Here is a 26,315-nt window from a genome sequence, read left to right as displayed (position 1 = left end):
GAAGGGAAGAGAAAAAAAAAAAAAAAAATGTGGCCGGGAAACCAGGAAGGCTGGTGAGCTGGGCTGAGAACCCAAATGAAAATAAAGGGTCAAGTTGGAACTCCAGGGTTCTCCAGGCAGGGTGGCTCCAACTTCCTCAGCTGGCCAAGCTAAGGGCTACCTCTGGGTTTAAAGGACTACCTGCAAGGGACTTTTTCTCTACTTTGTTCCTGAGCCCCCCCCCGGGGGGGGTGTCCGAGAGGTAATGTGATCTGCCCAAGGTGACACAGCTAGGGAACAGCAGTCTGGACCCGACCCAGAGCTGCCAGCGCGCAGGACCCGCACTCTTCCCCTTCGCTCCACGCCCCTCCCCTCCCCCGCCCCCCTCGCTCTTCCGCCCCTCCCTCGCCTCCCTCCGGGGTGGCGGCCGAGCCACGTGGTGGGCCGGGAAGCGGCGGCTGCCGAGCGCCCGGGCGGCTGCCCCAGCTGGGCAGTGCTGCACCGCGCCGCGCTCCGTGCCTGCGGGGCCGCTGCGCGCTGGCCGGCGCCGCGGGCGGGAGGTGTGCCGACGGCCGGCCGCAGACAAAGGAGGCGCGGCGGAGCCCGCGCGGACCGGGCGCACCATGCACTCGGGGTGCGGGCGGCCGGACCCGGCTCTGGGGACCCGGCCCTAGTCTCCGGCCCCACCGCCCCGGGGCGCCATCGGGACGACGCGGCCCCGAGCGGCGCGAGGAGGAGCCATGGGCAAGTGCAGCGGCCGCTGCACGCTGGTCGCCTTCTGCTGCCTGCAGCTGGTGAGCCGCGCGGAGCGGGGTGGGGCAGCGGCGGTTCGTGGGCGCCACCCGGGGTGCGGGGTGGCCGGGCGGAGCCTGCCCCGCGCGGGCCGGCTTGTCCCTTTGTGTGCGCTTCTTGCCTCAGCCCCGCGCTCGCGCGCACGGTCCAACGCTCCCGGGCTGCACGCGTCCGTTCGCACTGTGTGCGTGGGCTCCCGCTGGGGGCTGCGCCCCGGGACTGTGGCTCTCTTGGGGCTGGGGGTGTGTCCGAAGCTGGTCTGTGCACTCGGCGAGGTCCCTGCCCGCATGTTCCCCTCCTGATCCCTGGTTCCGTGGGTACCTCATCCCTCTGGGCTCCGCCCCTGTGAGCATCTCTCACAAAGTCTCTTTCTGCTCCTGTGTATGTCTCTGGAATGTTTTTAGATCTCTGGCCATTTCTGCTTCCTGTTTGGGTGGTGGGACCTGAGACTCTTTGAGAACCCTCAGCCGTCCTTTGTGCTTCTTTCCTGCCTTCCAGCACCCTCCTGACTGGGTGGCCTGGGATGGAGAGCTACCTTCTTGAGGAGGGTAACCAGGAATTGATCTATCGTGGGCAAGCCTGACCTGGCAGGCACCGGACCCACTCTGTGGCTTTAGTCTGGCCACCGAGTCCTCCAGCGTCCCATGAGCCATCTGTTCTATCAGCAGCGGGTGGGGTGGGGTCAGGTAAAGAGTTCCTTGGTGCCATTGGATGAGGACACTTGAGTGTCCTGGGAAGAATTGGAGCATCTGGGGGGCTCTGTGCTGGCCTCAGTTTGGGGGAAATGAGGTCTTTTGACTGGAGGGCAGCAGAGTGAATCCGAAGGCTAAGAGTAACTGAGGTCCTGGCCTATGTATTGGGAGGGTGATAGAGGAGAGACAGGGGTCTCCTGCCTCCCTTGGAACTGTGATCCAACACGGCTTTGCTTCTTCTCAAGACAGTGTTGTGCAGGAACTGCTGATAGCATCAGGTCTGTGGAGGGCCTGGGGCGCCTGGGCCTCATTCCTGTGGGTCCCGTGGTCTGGATCTGCCTTCCGGCCTGCACCTGCTCCTCCCCACAGGCGAAGAGGGTAGTAGGGAAGCTTTGAGTGGGGTGTGCAGGTGGCCTCTGTTCTCTCACCTTTCCTTGAGTCACCAGCCCCACTCCTGCTGTCCTTTTGGGCCAGGCTAGAACCTCCTCTCCCTCCACATTGGTATCCTGGTGATTTCCCCTCACAAGGCCACCTGGTCTGTCATTCTCAAGGACAGTAGAGGGGCTTAATCACCACCAGGTAGGATGAAAACTCGGAAAGGGCAGAGATAGCTCATTTTGTTTCTGCTAAATCCCCAGCAGCTGGACAGTGCCTGACACCTCATTAATATTGGTAAACTAAACGCAGAACCGGCTATTTGGCAGATCTGGGCTCAAAGTAGAAATATTTTTTCTTTATTTTCAGGACCATAAAATGCCAAGAAATCTTCAAACTTTTTAGAGAATTTCTCTAATTTAATTAAAAAAAAAAGGCATTTATTTTTAAAATTTTGGTCATCCGTGTCTGCATGTGTGAGTGCAGGTGCCCACAGCATCCTGAAGAAGCCATTGGGTCCACTGGGGCTGGGGTTACAGGTGGTGTGTTGCTGAGACTCAAACTCAGACCCTCTGCAAGAGCAGAGCGTTCCTAACTGCTGAGCCATCTCTCCAGCCCCAGGGATGTCTTTCTGTTTTTGTTGGCTTGTTGTGTTCATTGTTCTTGCTTGTTTGAGACCTGTTGTAACTCTTCAGGCCAGGCTGGTCTTGAACCTTCAGCCATCTTGCCTCAGCCCCTGAGTACTGGCTGGAATTATAGGATGTCTAGCTTAAGTTTTAAACTACATTTTTTGTTTGTTTGTTTGTTTGTTTTATTTTTGTTTCAAGACAGGGTCTCTCACTATGTATCCCTGGCTATCCTAAAATTCACTCTGTAGACCAGGCCGGCTTTGAACACACAGAGCTCTATCTGCCTCTGCATCCTGAGTGCTGGGATTAAAGGTGTGTATCTCTACACCCAGCTTAAACTACATTTTTTTTTTAAACTTAAGAAACAAAGGGTGTATGTTATACAGTGAGTAATGAGCACTCAGAGAGTGGAGAGTGTCGTCTTCTTCTCTCTACGCCTGTGATGTTTGTCCCTTGCTCACTCTCGAGTGCTGTCACTAATATGCTGGGTGCCAGCCCCTCTTGGGAATGCTCTCCCATGGGTGAACTCATTTAACCTTCATTGTGACCCAGTGATGTAACTTGCTCAAAGGGATCCAGGAACTAAGATTCAGGCATGGGACCAGTCTCCTCTGTTGCCTTAGCTACAGCCTAAGTAGCTCTAGCCTTGGAATACTGGAACCCTTAGGGAGGTGCTCACCCATCTTGGGAAGCAGAACAGGGGAGTCTCCCAGCCTCCAAGCTCTCTTAGACAAGCGATGCCAGCTCTTCCAACAGCACAGAGCTAGCTTAGACAGGACCTGGGTGGGATTCCACATCTCCCACGCCTTGCCTGGGAAGCTTGGGCGGCTTGTGCCGGCTACATGAGACAATTTAGGAAGTGCTGGGGGGTTGGGGGGGCGGGGGAACTTGAAAATTGGTCTCTTGGCTCCGTTGCCCTGTCTGAGCTGATTGCAGAGAGGGTCCTTCCAGATGTCACTCACGAACCCCCTAGAGCCCCTGCAGCCTGGCAGCTTCCAGAATGTGCTCTCAGGATGGGGAGTGTGCTGGCCTGAGGGGAGGAGGGGGCTCAGCTTTCTTATCCAGAGGACCGAGGTACTAAGGCAGCAGTTAGATATTTCTCAGCTGAAAACGGTTAAGAGAAAGGATCGTTTTCCTTTTCTGACGGAGTTTAGGTGTTGTAAGGAAGCAAGCCAGTTGCAAACCCTTCCGAACTGGGGTAGACTTGTTTTGGGCAAAGGGTAGAACATGGGGGATGGAACATTAGCAGATGGGGACTGTGCCATTGAGGTAGGGGATAATTGAGGTTCTGGAGTTCGAGCAAAGCCACCTGGGTTCTAGATCCCTCTGTCCCCTAGTCATTTCCTGGCTACGTGATCTTGGATAAGTGTCTCTATCTCTCTCCTTCTTGTTTGTTTGTTGTTATTGTTTATTTTAATTTATTTTGTGTGTGTGTGTGTGTGTGTGTGTGTGTGTGTGTGTGCGTGCAAATGCCATGGCATGCATGTGGAGGACAAAGGACAACTTACAGGAGTCGGTTCTCCTCTTCCACTTTTTGGGTCCTAGGGATCGAACTCAAGTTGTTGAGCTTAACAGCAAGCACCCTTAACCTTTGAACCATCCTGTTGGCCTGTCGTTTGTTTGTTTTTTTGTTTTGTTTGTTTGTTTGTTTGTTTGTTTGACACAGGGTTACTCTGTGTAGCCCTGGCTGACCTGGACCAGGCTGGCCTCCAACTCAAGAGATCCCCCTGCCTCTGCCTCCAGAGTGCTGGGATTACAGGCATGTGCCATCACACCAATCTGCTTCTTCCCTTCTCCAAAGCACAGCTTTGCTATCTGTCATAAGCAGTTCCTCTGCGTGTGTGCGCACACGCTCACACATGTGTGTGCACACAAGAGAACTGTGAAGAACTGTGAAGGCCAGTTGTTGATCTCAGTGCGCCCCTCAGCCCCTCACACATTTTCCATCTCATGGTGGTCTCATTGACCCTAGATCCCACTCTTGCTAACCTGGCAGGCTCCAAGATGCCCCTGTCCCTGCGTTACACACACAGCTGCACCCAGAGTTCTCTTTTTTTTTTTGTAAAGAATTATTTATGTATAGGAATACACCGTAGCTGTCATCAGACACACCAGAAGAGGGCATCAGATCCCATTAACAATGGTTGTAGGTGCTGGGAATTGAACTCAGGACCTCTGGAAGAGCAGTCAGTGCTCTTAACTGCCATCTCTCCAGCCCCAGATTTTTTTTCTGTGGGTGCTGAGGGTTAAAATCCAGTCCTTAGGCTTTTGTGGCAAGCAAGCACTGTATCGGCTGAACTGTCTTCTGGCCTCCAAGTTTCTGATTCTTAGGGTTATTATAGGGGCTGTCATGCTGGAACTATAACTCAAGCATTGCAGGGGTCATGTGCTCAGGGGCAGGAGGACTGGATTCTAGCCCTGCTCTGCCCGTCTGTGCGTCTCCCTCCACTGTGTCTCCTGTTTTGTTTAGTTTTTGTGTTTTCCCCATCTGTGAGGTGCAGAGAACTTGAAGCCCGGCTCCTGGGCTCCCAGCTCTGCCTGACTGGGGTCTGAGAAGACACCTGGGCAGGTATGAAGGTTTTGTAGTTCCCTTCTGGTCTCAGAACCTCTCAGGACCCTTGGTTTCCTGGGTTCTAATTACTGTAGCGCTCTGACCCTATTAATGCAGTTCGTGCCTGGGTTGTCACTCATTTACATATTTCTCCTCCCTACTCACCTCCTTCCCGAGCCCTCGCAGCGGCTCTGTTCTTCCGGTAAGGGGATGAACCGGGACGTTCACCCTGGGGACTCGTCATCGGTTTCTTCATCATCATCATTATGGTTCCCATTTCAGGAGGCCTGTGCTAACCACTTCGTATGCATTACCTCATTTAAGCAAATGAGCTTACATATGTAAAGTGCTTGGCAGAGTGCCTGGTACATGTTAAACGATCAATAAACGCTAGCCGTTTTCCTGCCTCTACCCCTTGCATTATCGTAATTCCGTGCTGTGCTGTGGGACGGATGGTTTTACTATCCCCTTTTCCAGATAAGGAAATTGAGGTGCCCAGGGGTGAGGAAGTTTGCCTAGGGTCACCAAGCTAGTGACAGAACTTGAATGCCAGCCCTCTTCTGCCTCTTGGAAAAAGCTCACGACATCTACAGTTCCATTGTTCAGTTTCCTCATCTCAAATGAGGTGTTCATAGTCTTTAGCATAGTGCCCCCACTATGTGCTAGCAACAGCTTCCTACTGTGGTAGTTCTTGTCCCAACCCTGTGTGACCTTGGACTGATGCATTCTCCATGGGCCCCAGCTTCTAAGTCTCCTCACAGAATGATAGAAAGGCTTTTCTTAGCCAGGTGCCAGACACATAGTAGGTACTCAGAAAAATATTGGAATCATCCTTCCCCTGCCCCCTTCCTGGAAAGCTATTTGCTTTCCAGAAGGTGCTGGGTGGGTGAGGGGGAAATAACTCAGCTTCCAGCTGAGCCGAGAGTAATGGCGTGAAACACAGTCCAGCTGATGGATGTCGTTATTAGCGGTAGTGATGGCGGGAATGGAGGGAGGCGGCTCTCGGGGCCTGGGCTCCACAGAGGCAGCAGCTGTAAGCTCTTGGCTCCTCCTAAGGATCTGACTCTTTGCCTGAGGCTTGAGGTCCTTGAGCTGGCTTCAGAGTTGGAAGTGTAAAATTGTCTAGGTCACTTCTGTTCTTTAGTCCCCTGTGGACAGAGCAAAGCTGGGAGGCGTACCCCCTTGAGCAGAGGGACAAACTGAGGTCCTTCTCGGGGTGGGCAGGAAAGTGACTTTGTTGGCAGTGAATGGCGGGGGGGGGGGGGGTTGGAAATCAGGCAAGTGTTGCTGCCACCCTCTCACCTATGACGTAGTTAGGGCGGCAGTCAGTGCTATTAAGACAGGTCGCTCGGCCCATCTCTGCCTAGATCAAAGGTTTTCATGCCCATAAATGATCCATGTTTATTCAAGTTTGCCATAGTCTTCAACACCTCCCTTTCCTTTTTTTTTTTTTTTTTTTTTTTTTTTTTTTTTTTTTTTTTTGTGGGGGAGGGGGAGGTTTGAGACAGGGTTTCTTTGTGTAGCCCTGGCTGTTGGGGAACTAGCTCTGTAGACCAGGCTGGCCTCGAACTCAGAGTGATGGGATTAAAGGCATGTGCCACCGCTCCTCAGGTTCTTCCCTTTTACTTTTTAAAATATTTATTTTTAGTTGTGTGTATGTGTGAGTGCAGGTGCCCTCAGAGGTCAGAGGTGTCAGACAGATCTGCCTGCAGCTGGAGCTACAAGACATTGGGGGCCACCTCATTCATGTAGGTTCTGGGAATTGAATTCAGGTCCTCTGGGAAAATAGCAAGTGCTCTCAACCACTTTCTCCAGCCTCACTCCCTCTTCTTCCAACTCTTCCTTCCCCTCACCCCCTCCTGCGCCCCCTCTGCCTCCTCTTTCGGTTTGTTTGTTTTATGAGACAGAATTTCTCTGTGTAGCTTTGGCTGTCTTGGAACACACTCAGTGCACCAGGCTAGCCTCAAACTCACAAAGATCCTTGTGCCACTGCCTTCTGAGTGCTGGGATGGTTTTTGGTTTTTGGTTTTTGTTTTTGTTTTTTGAGACAGGGTTTCTCTGTGTAGCCCTGGCTGTCCTGGAACTCACTCTGTAGACCAGGCTGGCCTCGAACTTAGAAATCCGCCTGCCTCTGCCTCCCAAGTGCTGGGATTAAAGGCGTGCGCCACCACCGCCCGGCGGTTTTTGTTGGTTTTAAGGCAAGGTCTCATGCAGCCCTGGATGACCTCAAGTTCCTGATTCCCTTCTTTCCCTGTCCCAAATGTTGGTGTTATAGGCACACGCCGTGCCCAAGAGTTGATTTCGTTACATGGAATATACGGGACTTGGTGGGGAATAATTCTTTCTTTCTATGTGGTGTCTGCCATGAACCTGCGCCTGGCATTGTGTTAGATGCCTGTCCCTTGGCATTATCTGGTTCATTCACGACTACATAAATAGTAGGTGCATGATAAGTCATGCCTAAAAACTCGCACTCAAGAGTCTGAGATAGGAGGATTGTTGAGAATTTTAAGCCAGTCTGCTCTCTATCGTGAATTCCAGGCTAGCCTGGGCTAGAGAATAAGATCCTGTCTTAAACACACGTACAACACACACACACACACACACACACACACACAAAGCCAAGTGTGGTGACACCTGCCTTTAATCTCAACACTTGGGAGGCAGAAGCAAAAGCATCTCTGATTTTTTGGCTACCCCGGTCTACAGAGTGAGTTCCAGGACAGCCAGGGCTACATAACAAGACCCTGTCTCAGAAAGCACAGAGAAAAACTGGACTTGGTGGTACACATCTCTGATCTTAGCATTCTAGGAGACAGAGGCAGGAGGATCTCTGTGAGTCTGTAGCATAGCCAGCCTGGTCTCTGAGTGAGTCCTAGGGCTCCATAGTGAGACCTTATTTCAAAATGGAAATGAAACAACTACAGGCTAAGAGGCCAGTACGATTTCTCAGCTGGTAGAGATCCCAATACCCAGTAAAGGTGTAAAGCAGAAGATCAACTCCACAAAGTTGTCCTGACTGTCATGTGTCCCCCATGGCACGTATGCCTCTCCTATTATGTACACACACATAACACACGTACACATATTTATTATTATTATGTTTTTACTTTGTGTGTTTTGGCCTGCCTGTGTGTGAACTATGTGCGTGCTTGGTACCCCCAGAAGCTAGAAGATGGCCTTAGATTTCCTGGGACTAGAGTTACAGGCAGTTGTCAGCCACCACGTGGGCCCTGGGAGTCGAACCCACATTCTCTGGAAAAGCAACCAGTGCTCTTAACTGCTGAGCCATTTCTCCACCTCTTATAATAGTGATATTTCTTACAAGGGGCCATTGAAGTGGATCAGCTGGTAAAGGCGCTTGCTGCCAAGCGTGCTGTCCTGCATGCATGAAGCCTTGGGTTCAGTCCCAGCACCATATAACCTGAATGTGGTGGCCCTTGCATACTTCAGGAAGTTAAGGTAGAAGGATCAGAAGCCATGGTTATACTTGACTGAATCTGAGGCCAGCCTGGGCTGCATGAGACCTTGTTAAAAGGGAAGAGGAAAAGGAGGTTCCCAGCCATGGAGTATCGATGAGTGCCTCGTGCCTGGCTTCCTCCTGCCCTGACCTAGAGGGAGTTCATTATTCAGAGACTGATGGAGAACACTGAGCCTCAATACACACTTGCCTTCTGGGGCCACTCACTTCTTCCAGCAGGGTAGAAGATTGAACACACAGGTTTGGAATGAGCTGTTAGCCATGAGCATAAGTTTCTAGTCTCCTGGTCCTGCATCTCAGGAAAGCTGGTGGATGTAGGGGGTAGAGGTGTGGATTCTGGGGAACACGGGCTTGAGATCAGTCTGGGCTCTGTGTTCCAGGGCTGCCTTTTTTGTAGTGAAAGGGCAGGACTGTCTCTGAGCATCCACCTGTGCTGTTCTAAACTGAGGTAATCATAACCTGCCTCTGTGTCGTAAGAAAACCCCTTTGAGTACAGAGGATCACAGGCAAAAGGTTCTGCTAGTCTGAGATGCCATGGGGCCGGAGAAGCCTGCGCCTTTCCTTGACGGTGGAGGAGTAGGATGGAGCAATGGTTCTGTTGGATCATGTGGACTTGTGCTTGCTCCTTGATCTGTAAAATGGGGGATAATGACAGCAGCTGCCTCCTAGGACCATAAGAGTGTGACCTGAGGCCGGGGTGGCTCATGAGGTGTGCCCTCAGCTGTGACTTGGAGTCCCAGTCTGTGAAATGGGAAATCGGAAGAGAGTATTGGACTCCATAAGTATTTTGAGACTCAATAGAAGTCCAGCTGGGATGATGACTGTGGGTTCAAGGGCACCCTGGGCTACATAGATCCTACCTCAACCTCATCCTGTGCCCTTCCCAAAAGAAGCCATCGGCTATCTGGGTTGGGGCTGGTAGCCAGTTGGTGAATAACCTGTCTACAGTGGTGACAGAGAACTTCCTGGGGGGGTGGGGGTGGAGAGCAGACTTTTGTTGTTGTTGTCATTTTGTTTTTCCAAGACAGGGTCTCTATGTATTCCTGGCTGTCCTGGAACTCACTCTGTAGACCAGGCTAGTTTCAGATTTAAAGATCCACCTGCCTCTGCCTCTTGAATGCTGGGAGTAAAGTTGTACACCACCATCACCCGGCCTGAGATATATTTTATCTATATTGGATATTGGATATATAATAAATCTAAAGATGACCCAGATTTCTGGAACCCCCAAATGCTGGGTCTTGAGAGGACAGTACCAAGTAGCATAAAATTCTGTAACAAATAGCAAGAAGTGCATTAGGGCCCTCTGCCCTGAGCCTGTTTCTTCCTGACCGCTCCCTAATTTGGCGGCTAGTAGCGCTCTGGACTCTGGAATCAGAAATATGAACATTTTACCCCTGCCTGAGAAGAGAGAGCCCGAGTTTCTCAGAGTTAGGTTAGCTCCTAAGTCATCTTCGCTTTGGGGAGGGGGGCAGGTTCTGCAGCCCCAGCCTGAACCAGAGATGTGGGTTTTTCAATTACACAATTAAATGCACAATTAGGCATAATTACCAGTGCTCCGAGCCCGAGACTGCTCATAACAGGCGTGTAATCTACTGCAGCCTCTGTTTATACTACGCAGCGCGTTCCCTGATGATGCTGAGATGCCTTCACACTCTACTGTTGCCATGGAGATGAGCCTGCCGCCACCTCACAAAGCTGACAAATGGTATTGTGGTCCTGGGCCTCTGGATGGTTTCCACGGCCTCTGCAGCCACCTTGGAAGTGGAAGGGCTAGCTAGGTGGGTCAGGAGTATAGATCTACCCTTCCTGTCCTCCAACTCTCCTCTCCATACAAGCCAGCATTGGAGCCACCAGGAGATCCTGGATGGCCCTGAGCCACTAGGGAACTTCAGATCCCCTCGGGTCCTCCAGCCATGAGCAGGATGATCTCTGAGTCATGGAGAGGCCAAGGCTTGGACAGTTCTGCTGTTCTTGGCTTTCAGATTGTCTGGCTCTGTGAACTTGGACAATCGCTTATCCCTCCCTGGGGCTCTGTTTCCCCACATATGAGATGGACCACACAGTCTCTCCATAGAAGTTTACCAGGCGTCTAGGACACACCATGAGCTATAACTGCATTAAGTGCACCCAGGCAGCAGCAGGGCTGGCGTCCAGGCCCAAGGCCTTGGGCCACACCAGCGCCAGGTACCTGCATGTACCACATGCATGCGGTGTCTGCAGAGACCAGAAGGAGTCAGATCCCTTGGAACTGGAGTTACAGATGGTTGTGAGCCACCTTGTGGGTGCTGGGAATGGACCGAGCCCTCTGGAAGAGCAGCCTGTTTTCTTAACCCAAGTCATCTCTCCAGCCCCTTACACTGTGGCTCTTAGCAAAATTAAAGAGTTCCTTCCGTCAGTGTGTGCTGAGGATCCTCACCATCTGGCCTGGCCCAGCTGCTCAGGAGGTGAGGGGGCTACTGTCCGTCAAACCCAGCACTGTGCCTTGATCCCCAAAAAACCAAATGGATCTAGTTATCACCTAGCCAGCCCTGCCTAGGTCATTAGAAGTAGAGCCTCTTTGTTACTGTTGAGATGGAGTCTCTGGTAGCTTGACTAGACTGGAGGTTGGTAGCCAGGGTGACCTTGAACTCCTGATCCGCCCGCTCCCAAGTGCCGGGATTACAGGTGTGTACTACCACACCTGGCTTTTCTTTGGGGTTTTGCAAGCTTTTCCTATAATTGAAAACGTGTATTTATTGTTATTGCATGTGTCTGTGGATGATGTGTGTGTACACGTATGCCACAGTGCACGTGTGGAGGTCGGAAGGCAACTTTATGGAACTGGTTCTCTTTCCACCTTTATATAGGTTCAAACTCAGGTCATCAGACTTTTCTTGCAAGAACCTTTTCCTGCTAAAGCTAGCTCTCCAGCCTCCTCCCCACTCACAGTATTATCTGTGAGCACCTACTATGTGCTAGCTCCCAGGAACACAGATGGGTTAGGCAAAGTAGGTCACATACTTCCTGGTGTTGATCAGAGTGCCCCGAGTCGGTGTGATTTGGATGGGGTGTTCTGTTTTCTGTTCTGTTCTGGTTTTGTTTTTTTCTTTTGTGCTGACCATTGAAGTAGACCCTGGCTCTACTGAGAGCCACACTCCCAGCCTTACCCCTTAGCGACCTGGTGGATAACGCAGACAGCAGCTTGTTGCTTGTACAGTGCTGGTGGTGTTGGCAATCCTAACTGGCGCTGGGTGCTGGGTACTGGAGTGAGGGTCATCTGCTCTTCTCGCACCTTCTCTACACACCCTGTCATTCCCACTTCATAGATGGAGCAGCTTGAGGCCCAGAAGGCTTAAGCACCCTGTCCAGGGCCTCACAGCCCCCGAGGGACAGAGCAGACATCCAGCAACCGTGTATCTCACTCCACCAAGGTGCCATCTCTGGAGCATCCTGCCAGCTTCCTCCAGAGAACGCAATATTTGGTTGGAGGGTCACTTGTCCACCTGGCGAAGCTCAAGACTGTTCCAAATGTACAATTCCCTAATTGGCACATGAAAACTGGACTTCCTTTCCTTTCCTTCCCTTCCCTTCCCTTCCCTTCCCTTCCCTTCCCTTCCCTTCCCTTCCCTTCCCTTCCCTTCCCTTCCCTTCCCTTCCCTTTCCTTTCCTTTTCTTTCTTCCTTATTTATTTATTTATTTAGGAGTGGCCATAAACTCCACCCTAGTGCTAAGCAGAAAAACCAAAACCTAGAGATGATTTGTGGTCTGCCCAAGACTGCCTTCTAAGTTAGGGACAGCACTGAAACTGGGACCCAAAGTAACTTTAGGACACTTGTCTTAGCCTTCCTCATAAGCCCTTCTAGTTTGTTGTAAGGTGAGAAGGACCTGTTGTTTTCGATGAAATGTCTTGTAGCCCAGCCTCAAACTCGGTATGTGGGCGATGATGACCTTGAGCTCCTGATCCTCTGACCGAAGCCTCCAAAGTGCTGGGGTTGCTGGTACAGCCACCAGTCTGTTACAGGGAAAGAGGAGTCTGTCAGTGGTTCTATGTGCGTGTTTGTACACACGCCAGGCTGCACAGGACTGCAGACTGAAGCATTTGTGGGGCAGACTCTGGCACGGAGAGATTTGTGGATCAATAAACATCCTTTTTTGCTTCCTCCTTCTTCATTTATTCATGAACTCTGAACTCCCTGGCTCCCAAGAAACTGCCTGGAAGAAAGCAATTAGAACGTAATTAGAGCCACTCCTATCGCCAGCGGGGTGGGGCGGCCCGGGAGTTCCCTGTAGCCCCAGCTTCTGCAGCCTGTGCATGCTCAGCTTCTGCTCACCCACAGAGACAGGAACACCCTCGGCGGGGACAAGGACTGCTCTCAAAGGAACTAAAACACTCAAGTGCTGCTCTGGGCTCAGGAGGAGGGCTCTCTGCATCGCCATGCATCTCCTATGAGGAGTCTCCCAATGGTCTGTGTGCTGAGATCTTGGGCTCACCCTATCAGGGATCCCCAGCCATACAATGCAAGAACTAAAAAGCCCCATGGCTCTTGCTTTCCAGCAAGCCCGCTTAGCACACCATAGCGAATGAAGACTGCCAGGAGGGCAGAACCTTGTAAATCACCTGGAGGGAGCCATTTACCAGCCAAGGCTCCACTTACTGCCAAATGATTAATATTCATAATAAGCCGGGTGTGATGGTGTATGCCTATAATCCCAGATCTCTGGGGACCAGAGCAGGAGGATGGAGAGGTTGAGGCCAGTCTAAGCCAAATAGAAAGACCTTGTCTCAAAAACCAACAGAGGCAGCACTTGGGAGGTGAAAAAGCAGGAAGACCACAAGGCAAACGCCAGCCTCAGCTACATTGAAAGTGTGAGGCCATCCTGGGCTACATAAGACTCCGTCTCTAAAGCAAACAATTGTAAGAAATAGTAATAATAAAGGGGGCATTGGCTAATACTTACTAAGCTTTCTGTTGTTATCGTTTTGTTTTGCGATAGTGTCTGGAACTTGATATGATACTAGGTGGCTTTGAACTTGCAGAGATCTGCCTGTCTCTGCCTTCCCAGTGCTGAAACTAAGGACATTGCACACCATGCTCAGCTTATGAGACATTTCGGCTTATAGGACGTTTCACCTGCTTGTCACCTACACGGTGACCCACTAACGAGGAGAAGCCACCAGGATTCTATGCATCTACTCTGTGAGGAGCAGGAGAACAAAGGCAGAGCTGCCTGGCAGGACCCTTCCTTCTGGCTCTATTTTGGGCCCTCATCATCCTGAGCTCCCTTGCTAAGGGCTTGAACACTGTTTAGTGTGTCCTTCCTTGGGACTGGCACAGCTCTGTTCCACTTTCAGTGCCCTGTGCCCCACCCCTGGCTTGAGTCACTATCCCCAGACTGGCCGCTACCCCAACCCCAGCACTCTTGGCAAAGGAAGGCCAAGGCCTAGAGGATGAGTGGTCCTGGCCTCTAGAGGCGAGGTCACCATGACTACCAAGGTTGTAGCCTTGGAGATAGCCCCCCTAGCCCATGGTCCGAGACCAAGAGGTTGTTGCTTCCTGGTGGAGAGAGAAAGGAGCCACCTGGGACCTAGATGGACAGAGGCAGGGTGAGGAGCTGGATGCACTCAGGGGCTGGTAGTGGATTTCCTTTTGCAAATGGAGGGCTATGTTGGGGCATCTGGAGATAACTAGTCTTCCCTTTCCCTTACCTACCTTAGGGGAAATTGCCATGACAACCATCTTCCCATCATTGACCTCTCTGTGAGACCCTGCCCCTTTTCACTGAGTGACAGGTAGTTACCCTGGCAACAAGCCTTATGCCCAGCAGGGGCTGTGACTTGCCATAAGCCCCTCCCTTTCATGTAGAGAGCTACATTGTGTCAACCCCAGATCTGCCTGATCCATCTGCAGGAGGGATCTTAATGGGACACCATGTTGATCCTGTCCCCCTCTGCCTCAAACCTGCATGGTACCTCGTTGCCTTCTTGCCTTCCAGGTAGCCTGAAGCTACCTTCTCAAGCCTGAGTGGGCATCAGGATTGTCCAGAGGGCTTGCAGATTTCTGAGAGGTGGGATGGTGGTACATGTCTGTAATTCCAGTATCTGGAGATAGGGCAGAACAATCTCCAGAAGGCTAGCCTGGGCTACATAGAGTTCCAGGCCAGCCAGGGCTACATAGTGAGTTCTTGTCTTAAAAAAAAAAAAAAAAAAAACAGACAAAATATTTCTAGATCTCGTCCCCTAAAGTTTCTGGTTTAGCAGGTCTGGAGTGGGACCCTTCCATTTACATTTGTAACAATTTCCCAGGTGGTAATGCTGGCGCTGGTGGTCCAGGTACCAATCAGAATCAGTTGTCTAGACTGTGATCCACCAGGGCTGTCATACTGAGCTTTCTTTTTTTCCATTTACTTATTTTGAACATGCTGGAGTGTGTTTGTGTGTTCATGCATGTGTGTGCTCTCCAGGGCTTTACCTGTGGAGGCCAGAGGACAACTTTAGGGAGTTGCTGCTGCTGCTTCTTCTTTCTTCTTCTCCTCCTCCTTCTCCTCCTTCTCCTCCTTCTCCTCCTTCTCCTCCTTCTCCTCCTTCTCCTCCTTCTCCTCCTTCTCCTCCTTCTCCTCCTTCTCCTCCTTCTCCTTCTTCTCCTTCTTCTCCCTCTCCCTCTCCCTCTCCCTCTCCCTCTCCCTCTCCCTCTCCCTCTCCCTCTCCCTCTCCCTCTCCCTCTCCCTCTCCCTCTCCCTCTCCCTCTCCCTCTCCCTCTCCCTCTCCCTCTCCCTCTCCCTCTCCCTCTCCCTCTCCCTCTCCCTCTCCCTCTTCCTCTTCTTCCTCTAGCATGTGGGTCTCAGGGGTCTAACTCAGGCTGTCAGTCATTCCGTCCTGGCAACATGTGTCTCTACACACTAAGTCATCTCACTGGCCCTCAACTCCAGTCTCCACTTCCCGCCATATCCCTTCAGCCGTGCTCATCTGACAACCAGGTCATCACCGCCTCTGCGGTCACTTGTTGTCTGCTCCTCATCTGCAAGGTCAGCCGATCCGTCTCTTTCTCCTTGACTCTGTTCCTGCCTCTTCCCCAGGTTTAAATGGGATTCTTTCCCAGAGCCTTGGCACCAGGCATAGCCCGCTGAATGCCTTTGATGACGACAGGGTACTTGAGTGAAGGGCTTCATGGATCATTTGGCTGGTGACACACTGGCTGGTCACACTGTGTGCCAAGTGCTGGGGTTCAGAGGTGCCAGTGGTAATGTGGAGATACCATGAGTGCTGGGCCAGAAGAGAGAGGGACGCAGGGCAGTGCAGGGCAGGGAATGTGGCTCAGGCAGGAAGGTGCTTGCTTAGCATGTGTCAAGTCCTGAGTATAGCTCAGCAGAGCATCAGTGGTAATCCTAGCCCTCAAGAGGGGAAGGCAAGAGGTTGGGAAACTCAGGGTCGTCCTCAGCTGCAACACAGCGAGTTCAAAACCAGCCCGGGCTTCGTGAGACTGTCACAAAAAACAAAACAAAGGGTAGGCAAGATGGCTCAGGGGTAAAGATCCTTGCTGAGAAATTCTTACCCTGCCCTCTGTGGTTAGGTTCCTGGAACCCAAGTAAAGGTGTACAGAGAGAGCTGATTTTAAAAAGCTGTCCCAGCCGGGCAGTGGTGGCGCACGCCTTTAATCCCAGCACTTGGGAGGCAGAGGCAGGCGGATTTCTGAGTTCGAGGCCAGCCTGGTCTACAGAGTGAGTTCCAGGACAGCCAGGGCTACACAGTGAAACCCCCCCCCCAAAAAAAAAAAAAAAAAGGAAAGGACTGGACTGGACTTGGGCTCCCCCAGGGGCTTAATCAGCCTCAGGCACTGCCAGCTGCTCAGCCTGTCACTGCCTGTCTGATGGTCAGTAGCCCTGTAAGCCTTCCGAGTGGACTGCCATCCCAAAGCTGCCACTAGTTGTCATCCCCAAGACAGGCCACCAGGGACAGACATCCTCTGCTGAAGCGAGGAGCTGTCTGAGGCTGAGCTTATGGGAGTCTGGGCTCATCCAACAGGAAGTGGGCATAGCAGGGGTGGGGACAGGGGAGAGGCGCGTGGTTTATGAAGGCTCACTAGGGTCCAGTGCTTGATGAGGGACCCACATGTGTCCCCTCCCCCCACCCTACCCCACCCCCACCCAGCTGCCCTTGGCAATGCTTGAGGAGGGAGGAGCCATACACTCCTGCTCCCCCATCCTGAGCGGCAGTCAGTGTTCAGCCTGTCTGAGCCAGTCCCTTGTCCATCAAGTGGAGAGGCTGGGCAGCCACACCTGGCACTTAGGTTTTTGCCTCTTTGATTCAGTGGTTTTGACTTTTACGTTTGTTTGCTGGCTGGCTCATTTCGTATTGTTTTCGGTTAGGGTTACTATTGCTGTGATAAAACGCCACGACCAAAAACACCTTGGGAAGGAAAGGGCTTAAGTGGCTTCCACTTCCACGCCACTGTTCATCACCAAAGGAAGTCAGGACAGGAACTCAAGGCAGGAACCTGAAGTCAGGGACTGCTGCAGAAGCCACAGAGGAGTGCTGCTTGCTGGCTTTCTTATAGAATCCAGCTCCACCAGCCCAGGGCTGCACTGCCCACAATGCTCTAAGCCCTTCCCCAGCAGTCACTAATCAAGAACATAACTCTGAGGCTTGCCTGCGGCTAAATCTTTCTCTTTTTAACTTTTTATTGATCCTTAGTGAATTTCACAACTTGTACCCCAATCCCACTCATCTCCCCATCCCTTTATATCCACCCTCCAGCCTCACAATGCCCCACCCCCAAAAAAACCAACAGGAAAACAGACTCATCATGAAGCTGTAGTGTGTCATAGTGTGTCCCACAGAATACCGTTTTGTCCACACTTCTTTGCTTGCAAATGTTCATTGCAATGACTCCTTTAGTTCAAGGCCAGCCTGGTCTACAGAGTGAGTTCCAGGACAGCCAGGGCTACACAGAGAAACCCTTTCATGAAAAACCAAAAAAGAAAAACAAACAAACAAAAGCAATGACTCCTTGGTCTGGTACGAGGCTTCTGGCTTCTGCTACACCATCAATATTGGGTCCCCACCTGAACTCCTCTCAGATATCCTGTTGTTGCCCTGTGTCATGGAGATCCCGCAGCTTTGGATCTGTAGGGCTGGCCTTTTCACATGCTCCGGCAGTTCATAGATGAGTAGATGTTGAGTGGACCAGCTCAGAGCCCTGGGTCTGGGTCTGGGTGTTAGCTGAGGTCAGCCTACGAGCTCCTCCCCCGAATCTACACCACAGCGGTGAGTTTTCCAGCACTGTCCCAGCTAGCTCACCCAATGCTACAGCCTGCAAGGAGCAGGGGCAGCTCTCCCACTCTCATGCCCTCTGGGCTGGCTCACCCACACCCACACCACCAGGGGTCAACTCTACTGTGTTGTCCAAGCAAGGTGGAGGGCCCACTCCCCTGACTGCTGGTAGGTGGTGAGGGCCAGAGCAGCTCTCCCTCAGCTCAGGGACCACACCTCCCAGCTGATGCCTGCCTGCTGCAGGTTGGGGCAGGGTATCTCACCCACAGCACAGCAGAGGAGAGACAGGGCCATCTCACCTGCATCCCTGCCACCAGGGCCAGCTCCACTGTGCTACGTACAGCTAGGTGTTATGGACGCATTTTCTCTGTGGAAGTTCCCTCCTCTCAGGTGGCTATAGCTTATGTCAAGGTGACAGAAAACTAGTCAGTACAAATTTGTGTGTGTGTATGTGTGTGTGTGTGTGTGTTCCCAAGTGCAAGAAGAAGAATGTGTGTATACATGCCATGGTGCGTCTTGCACACATTGATTCTTTCCTCTTCCATGAAGGACCTGGGGATTGAACTTGGATCATCAATCTTGGCAGCAAACGCTGTTTCCCACTGAGCCATTTCTCAGGATGGGACTTTGTAGCCCAGGCTGACCTCTTGCCTCAGCCTCCTAAGTGTTGGGTTATAGATGTGAGTTACCATGTCCAGCTGGCATTTAACTAAGGCTTGGCAAACAGTGTCTAGGGTAATCTTGGCCTCAATATACCCCTGCCACCAGGCTCTCTGAGGTATATCTGTGAAACCTGTAGTCATGACTGCTGAATAGTTTTCCCAGGCACAAGGTCCTCCTGGAATATAAGAAGGGTCGCTGACACCCTGACAGCATCCCTGTAGCACAAGCCCAGAAAGGGGAACAAGATCCAATGCCTGTCTCCTTTCCTTATTACTCCAGGGGAGTATGAGGGCCCTGGCATCAGGGGTCCCTTAAGGACTGTCCTAGAAAGTTCATACCATTTCTATTGGGGATCCAGTGTAAGAGCACAATTTCAGACAATACCCTGAACAGTGGAAGCTGTTGGGTCCTCTCTTCTGGACAACTGTGGGCAAGAGTCTGCTGTTCAACCTTACTCTGTGTGTGGTCTTAGTGCTTCTGGGAGAGTTCATGGGGAAAGGCAGGTGATCCCCAGCCAGGAAGTCTCACGGAGAAGTCATAGGATCGTAAACATTCCTGGGAGGGAGGGCTCCAACCCACTGACACCAGGAAGGGTTTCCCGCGTGGAGAGAAGCTGGAGCAGCTCACAGGACAGTGAGTGTGGTGAGAGCTGGGGCTTCCAGCCAGAGACCCTGGTGGTAATCCTTAGAGCCCTGTGACCTTAGCTGATGACTCTGTGTTTCAGTTTTCCAAAGTGCAAAGGTCCGAGTCTGCCCCACATGTCTGTGCCGGTTAGACAGATCAAGGCTTTCTAGAACCAGGAGATACGGGGCATAGGGTGTTGGTTGTTACTGTCTCTTCTTGGCACTTCGGAGCTGTAGTAAATGCCTCATGCAATGAGCCCTACTTAGTGTTAGCACACAGTAGGCTCCATGAAGCAGGCCTCTTATATAGCCAGATACTTTCCCCCACCCCCAAATAGATTCTGCCCCAGTACTCTAGCTCGGGGCCAAGAACTGATTGCAAGAGGTGGCTGGGCTTTGTCCTGTTTTCCCCTCTGGTACTCCTCTTCAATCTCAGGCCTGCCCAGGGCAGATTGTAGGTGTCGGGTTAAGAGCTTGGGCTCTGGGCACCTGGCTTGCTGAAGATTGCCTCACTGAGCTCTGAGATCTCAGGCCAGAGCCTGCCCTCCGCTGAAGGGTGGGGTGATGAGACGACCCTTCGTTTGTGGTTGTGTGGGCTGAGTGAGATAGATGAGTCTGCAAGTGCTTGGCACAAAGCCCGATACCGGCAGTGTGTACAGAATCTTAGCCGCCGTGTGTGTTCAAGTGCAAAGCGGAAATCTGTCAAGCCTACTCAGTGGGATATCCCCTTGGGATGCCCTGTGCAGCCCTCTCTTCTCCTGCAGCCCCATCTCTCATTCCTGCCCACAGACCCCCAAGTAACTTTTCACAGGGCCAGACTGGAATGAAGCACCCCACCCCCTGTGGCAGGTAGATAACCAGGGAAAGCGGCTGTGGGTGTGGGAGACAGACACTCCTTTCATTTATTTATCATTGAGTCCTTAATGCTAATCACTCTAACACCTGTGCAGTAAACCTTCATCCTGCAAAAGAAACTGCCTGCCAAGGGATTAGGCTCTCTCATCCCTTCAAGCCTCCATAGTCTCGTCCATCCCACAGGGCTAATACTAACGTGTCCCAGAGCGTCGTAACCTGCAGTCTGCACCTTTCAGGGCTGTCCAGATGTTGGTGTCTGCTGGGATCCCAGCTGGGGCTGGAACCCTTACTTTGGGATCCTGGAGCGGAGGGGCGTTTGTGCGCCTTTGCCTGCTGGCTCCTGACACCCAGGGCTGTTGCTGGGCAGAATTCCCCACCTGGCTCTTAGGCAGAAGTGGTTGCCGTTGCCATAGCAGTGAGGCTGGTTCTCATCAGCATTTCCTTCCCAGGAGCCTCGAGGCAGGAGAGCCACTAAGTCAGCCAGGGATAGGGCGCTTTGTCTTCCTGCTCAGGACATAGAAGTGTGGCATCAGTCAGGAGGGGTGACCCCACACAAGGTGACTGATATTTCCAGGGTGGCATTTAGTCCCACTCCCCAGAGCCAGGCTGCCTTCATGCTCTGCCAGGTCGGTCCTCCAGACACAGTAGCCCTTCCCGTAGTATCCTCCATGCCCTCGGCTCGGCTCTACCCAGATGGGTGTGTTCCAGGCCCCCTCTCTCCACAGGACCTTTGCATTAATCTTATTGCCATCTCACTCGGGCAAGCCTTCCTGACCATGCCCACTGGAGCTCTCTTCCTGGATCCTTCCTTCCCTCAGAGCACTGAGCAGAGTAATTTTGCTTGCTAGGTGTGCGTATGTGGGTGTCTGTGTCTGTCTCTGTGTGTCTGTATGTGTGATGAGACAGGGTGTTTCTTTGTGTAGCCCTGACTACTCAATTTGTAGAGCAGGCTGGTCTCGAGCTCACAGAGATCCACCTACCTCTGCCTCCTGAGTGCTGGGATTGAGGGGTGTGCTGCTGCCACCGCCACCCGCTCCTTACGTTTTTTTTAAAAATGGCTTTTGAGACTAAGACTCATATAGCCCTGGCTGGCTTCAGACTGGCTCTGCAGATCAAGTGGGTCTTGAACTTTAGATTCTTCTGTCTCAGGTCCAGGAAGTTCTTAATTTTTATGATGTCTAGCTTGCCTGCTTCATTTTTGGCTGATTGTGCTTTTGGCATCGTCACATTTGTCATTTAACCCAAGGTCATGCTTTTGTGTCTTTTGAGATAGAGTCTTACCATGTAACTCTGGCTGTCCTGAAATTCACTCTGTAGACCAGGCTGGCCTCAAACTCACAGAGCTCTGCTTGCCTCTGCCTCTTGAGTGCTGGGATTAAAGGTGTGTGTTACCGTACCTTGCTAAGAGCTTCACACTTAGCTCCTGTGTGTAGGTTGGTCCAACCCGAGTTGTCATGCTGTGTCCTAGCTCTCTGCTGGCAGTGTCGGGTGCCCAGACTCCACCGGCTGGGAAGTGGCAGGGCAAAGTCTGTCGGAAGCAGGGGGTCATCTCTGGAGAGGGGGGAGTCTGAGGTCTGTGTTTTCTCTGGGTGCCATGCAGAGAGGAGGAGGCAGAGAGGATTCTGGTCTGATTGAGAACAAGTGCTGAGAGCTGGAGGGGCTGGAGGAGAGAAAGCCTTCCTCAGGAGTCTTAGGCTCTTCAGAAGAAGACCTTCCCCTTGGTGATCTTTGATGAAGCAGTTGAGACAGTCCTGTTTGGTGGCAGATGGAAACACACACTTTATTGGGGTGACCCAGGGATTATACGTAGGCTTATGGACCTACTCTGTGCAGTCAGTTCTCTCCTTCCACCTTTATGTGAATGTCAAGGCTTGAACTCAGGCTGTCAGACTTGCGTAATCTGGCAAGAAGTGACTTTACCTGCTGAGCCATCTTGCCAGATCCAGTTTTGGTCTCCTCAAAGGCTAATGTTATTTAGGCTTCCTTACATTCCTATATGGTTTTTGAGACCAGCTTATCTACTTCTTTTATTTTTCGAGACAGAGTTTCACTGTAGAGCTCTGGCTGGCCTGGAACTCACTCTGTGCTGCCTGTGCCCTGGACCACCCACTGCCAGATCTTACTAGCCCTTGGGGGTTGGATATGAGGTGGTGTAGAATCAATGGCACAGACTCCGGGAGCAGCTGAGAACGCCGGAGCAAGCGCGTATGAACACTGCCATAAGTGTGTCTAGTCATCCACAGGGGCGTCCTTTATACCCTCCACCCGTGTCCCATTGGTCCCAAGCCAGCATCTCTTCCAAGCAGCAGTTCCAGATTGGCTGACATTGTCTCCATCAGCAATCCTTGGTCTCTCAGGCAGTCTTCAATTAGGTCCTCCTGCAAGAGTTGCCTCTGTGGCTGCGTCCCCAACCCCCTGCCCCATTTATGCAGAGGCAGCCACCACCTGTCCTACAACTATGTAGACCAGGCTAGCCTAGAACTTATAGAGATCCACCTGCCTCTGCCTGCCAAGTTCTGGGATTAAAGGCGTGTCCACCACTGCCCGGCTCCCTGTGCATTTCTTTAAGAACAAAGATTGTTGCTATTTTGATGGAGACTCTGCTGGAGTCTGCCTTCAACTTGGAAAATACTGCCATCAAAAGGCTGTTAACACACTTTCCTGGCCATGTTTGATGGCTGAGATGTGTTTTGCTAGCGCTAGCCTCTGTCAGTTACTAGCCATGTGGCTCTGGGCAAGTGTTAAAGACCTCCCTCAGCCTCCATTTCTCATCCATAAAAAGGGGAAATTAAAAAAAAAATGGCCGTTTTTGTTCCAGGTTTCCCCCACCTCATGTCCACCCCACTTACTGCTCCTGCAATCCTAAGCGCTGCCATAATTAATTCTGTGCCTAAGTGCCAGCTCCATTAAGGTGCTTTCTGTTAGGAGTTTTTGGCTTAATTATAGGGTGGTGCGCATTGTACTTAGTCAGAGAATCTGATTAATCACCGTTTTATTTATCTGAATGTTTGTCTGTAGCCAGCATCTCTGGGGAGGTCTTTGTGCTGAGTTTTCCTGGCTTAGAAGATTCTCCCGCTCCCCCTGCCTTCAGGGCTCCTCTTCAGAGGAGCCTTCCCTGCCTGCCCCAGAGCCTGCTGGGAGCCTGCATCTGGAAGCCAAGCCTTGAGAGGGATCATAGTCTGGTTATTGGAACATAAGCAACATGAGCATTGCCAAGAATTGAGAGTTCTAGGAGACTCAGAACCTAGACCTGGAAAAGAATTCTGTGTCCTGTCCTCAGTTTTTCAAGAACATCCTACACCTGTTCACCTCATCTCCCATCTCCAGTCCAGCCTCCTTAAAAGCCCTAGCATCCTTGGCTGTCTGTTTAGACTTTCTCTGCCCCAGGAACAGATGATTCATGTTAAGAACCTGTTAGGTTCCCAGCACCTACATCAGATGGCTCACAACAGCTTGTAATTCCAGCTACTGGAGACCAACGCCCTCTTCTGGCCTCCATCTGTACTGCTCTCACGTGTGTCCACACATAATTAAAATAAAATCTCGAGAGAAAAGAAAGAAAAAGTTTCTCTGCCCCTTAGACCATCAGATGAGTCCTGAGCCTGAGGTCCAGCCTCAACTTCCCCTTCTTGTCACTTCTTGCTGCACCTGTCCAGTCATCTGTACTATCCCAGTGTCATATATACTATCCCAGGTTGCCCAGGATGTTGTTTGTCTCTGAAAGTGCTTTGCCCCAAGAAACCGCACAGTCCAAGGTAATCTGGACCAGTTCCTGCCTCTGCCTCAGGCTCAGGGATTCACCTGCAGATAAATTTCATGCCCTATTTTTGCTTCCTTATGCAAGATTACCCCTCAAAGGAAAAGTTTTGCAGAAACATGACTGAGCCTCAGACCACACCCCTGCCTCCCTCTTTTCTCCTCTACCCAGAAGTAGTCTCATACGGCCCACATGTTTCTGCAGCCTGCCTCACATCAGACATGTCCCCGCCCTCTCGTAATAGCTACCCTGCGTCCTGCCATGTACAAGCATGGTGCTCCACCAAATTCAAATGCCATCTCCCCTCTAAAGCCTTCCTGAACTCTCCAAGGGTTTTCTCTTTCCACTGTGGTCCTTTCATTGTGTGGGATGTCCTCTGTGTGGTGGTCAGAGATGCTCAACCTCAGGTGTTTCCTCAGGACCCATCCATCCACCTTGTCTGTTGCTATTGTTTTGTTTGTTTTAATATGATCTCCTTTTTAAAAGTTTCAGGGGATTTGCTTGTTTTTATTTTATGTGTATGGGTGTCTAGCATGTATACAGGTGTACCATGTGCATGCAATGCCCTCAGAGGATCAGAACAAGGTGTCAGATCCCCTGGAACTAGAATTACAGAATTAGCAGTTACGTGGTTGCTGGGGATTGAACCCAGGTCCTTTGGAAGAGTAGTAGTCAGTGCTCTTAACCACTGAGCCATCTCTCTAGCCTCCTGCCTTGTTTGTTTGTTTGTTTGTTTGTTTGTTTGTTTGTTTTGAGTCAGGGTCTTTTCCCTGAGATTGAGGCTCACTGTTCAGGATGACCTGCGAGCCCCAAGGATCTGCCTGGCTCTACCTCTTCAGCCCTGGAATTGTGAGTGTGCACCATTGGACCTAAGAGATTGCTAAGCCATTAAAAGCTAGGCTCACAACCAAAGGGGCGAGCATTCGATAAGTTCTGGGGATCAGAATAGCTCTTCATCCCTTATAGACTGAGCTATCTCCACCCCACCCCAACCCTCCCTATCACCATCTTAATAATAATGTAGTGAACTCATTTAATTTCGCAACCCCAGGAAGTAGGGAGGCCATAGGATGGAGAAGCTGAGGCTTATAGGGAAAATGAACCCAGGCTCACACAGCGGGCATAAACTGGAACAGCCTGACTTTGAAGCACCTTCTTCTGCCTCTTGCTTCCTGCTGTCCAGCATGGGTGGTGCTGGGGCCAGAGCAGAGTTAGGGTCTCCTGCTCCACCCGGCAGGGGTGGGATAGTGAATGTGCTACCTCCAAGACAAAACCCATCGGAGGCACCCAGGAAAAAGTCAAACACACAAGTTGTCAGTCAGGTTTGAATCTGTCATGCCAGTACCTGGAAATGAGGGTCCAGGTCCAGGCGGGAGGTGGGGGCTTTCCTGGGTACAGAGTAGGTGACAGAGGTGATAGTCGGGTAGTCCTGGAGTTGGGAAGTGAATCTAGACAACACTGCAAGGTGTGTAGCCTTGTCTCCATCTCCAGAAGAGGAAACTGAGTCACAGAGGCAAGTCTGAAAATCCTCTGGGCTACCTCCCCCTGTGGCCTCTAATGGTTTACCAGATGGTGAATGAAGAAACAGGCCCGGTGGGGGTGGGGTGAGGTACTTTGATTTTTGTCGGTTTTCCCCTCTCGGTCCTGCCCTGGGCTGTTATAGGGTTTATGCAAATTAATGTAGATGTATGTTAATTGGATCACTACCAGTCAGCCCGCTCTAATGGAACTGCCAGCTCAGAGATATAGTGAGGCAGAGTTGTCCAGAAGGGGCCCAAGAAGCCCCCAGCTGAGAACGGGGTATGGGTCAGTGGCCACAGAGATGAAGGGCTGGGGTTGCCATGGATACAGAAGCCAAGGCCCTGCCTCTTGACAGAACCAGACTGGCCAGATCAGCCTGCTGGGGCTCACAGAAGCACCGAGCTGGTCTCTGAGGATTAATTACCCAGAAGGCGATGGCCAACTGCTTTCCAGCTCGACCGACCCGGTCCAAGTGGAGGCTGGGCCACAGCGGGAGAGCTGGAGGACAGACAGATGGCAGTCCAAGGCTTGGATACAGAGATCTGAAGTGAGAAAGAGAGTGTCTACTTCGAGAGCAGAAGGACCCCCCAGCAGGCCTCTTAAGGGGCAGGAGTCCTAAAAGCTGAAGCGTATGGACAGGCTCCATCACCAAGCTCAGAGAGCCTGTGGCAGGGAAGCTTAAGCCACAGAGTGTCTAGAACCTGACCAAGTTCTTTGGTGTCTTCCCATGTGAACCTTCCACAGCTCTGGGGCCTCAGGCTCCTCATCTGTTTCTTGGGCTGGAGATGTAACATGGACATGAAGGTTAATATAAGCAGTACCAGGCTGGAGGGATGGCTCCATGCTTACGAGCTCTGGCTGTTCCTCTAGAGGACTTGGGTTCAATTCCCAGCACCCATATGGCACAACTTACTCACAACTGTCCGTAAGTCCAGTTCCACGGGATCCAATCCCCCAGGCATGCATGTGGTGCACATAACTGTGCATGCAGGCAAAATACATAAACAAATCTTTGATATGTGTGTGTGTACATATATGTATGACATATGTATACTTGTGTTCTGTGTGTTATACATTCGTACACAGCAAATACTTAATAAAGTACACTAAAGTAGACTCTTGAGGTTGTCAGTGTCCTGGAGGCTTT

General features: G+C 51.6%; 1 protein-coding gene across 1 annotated transcript in view; it reads left to right on the top strand.

The window, feature by feature from the left end:
- The first annotated feature begins 525 nt into the window (after nt 1–525).
- The window catches only part of Nkain1 (sodium/potassium transporting ATPase interacting 1), a 39,444-nt gene continuing 13,654 nt past the window's right edge, over nt 526–26,315 (top strand). Inside the window, exon 1 of the mRNA XM_034503850.2 lies at nt 526–773. Coding sequence (XP_034359741.1) covers nt 720–773 — 54 coding nt within the window. The 5' untranslated portion in view covers nt 526–719. The remainder of the gene's footprint in view (nt 774–26,315) is intronic.

This window comes from Arvicanthis niloticus, chromosome 5, assembly GCF_011762505.2.
Source record: "Arvicanthis niloticus isolate mArvNil1 chromosome 5, mArvNil1.pat.X, whole genome shotgun sequence".
Classification (NCBI taxonomy): domain Eukaryota; kingdom Metazoa; phylum Chordata; class Mammalia; order Rodentia; family Muridae; genus Arvicanthis; species Arvicanthis niloticus.
Note: the sequence above shows the minus strand (reverse complement) of the source record. Positions and strands in the feature narration are given on the sequence as shown.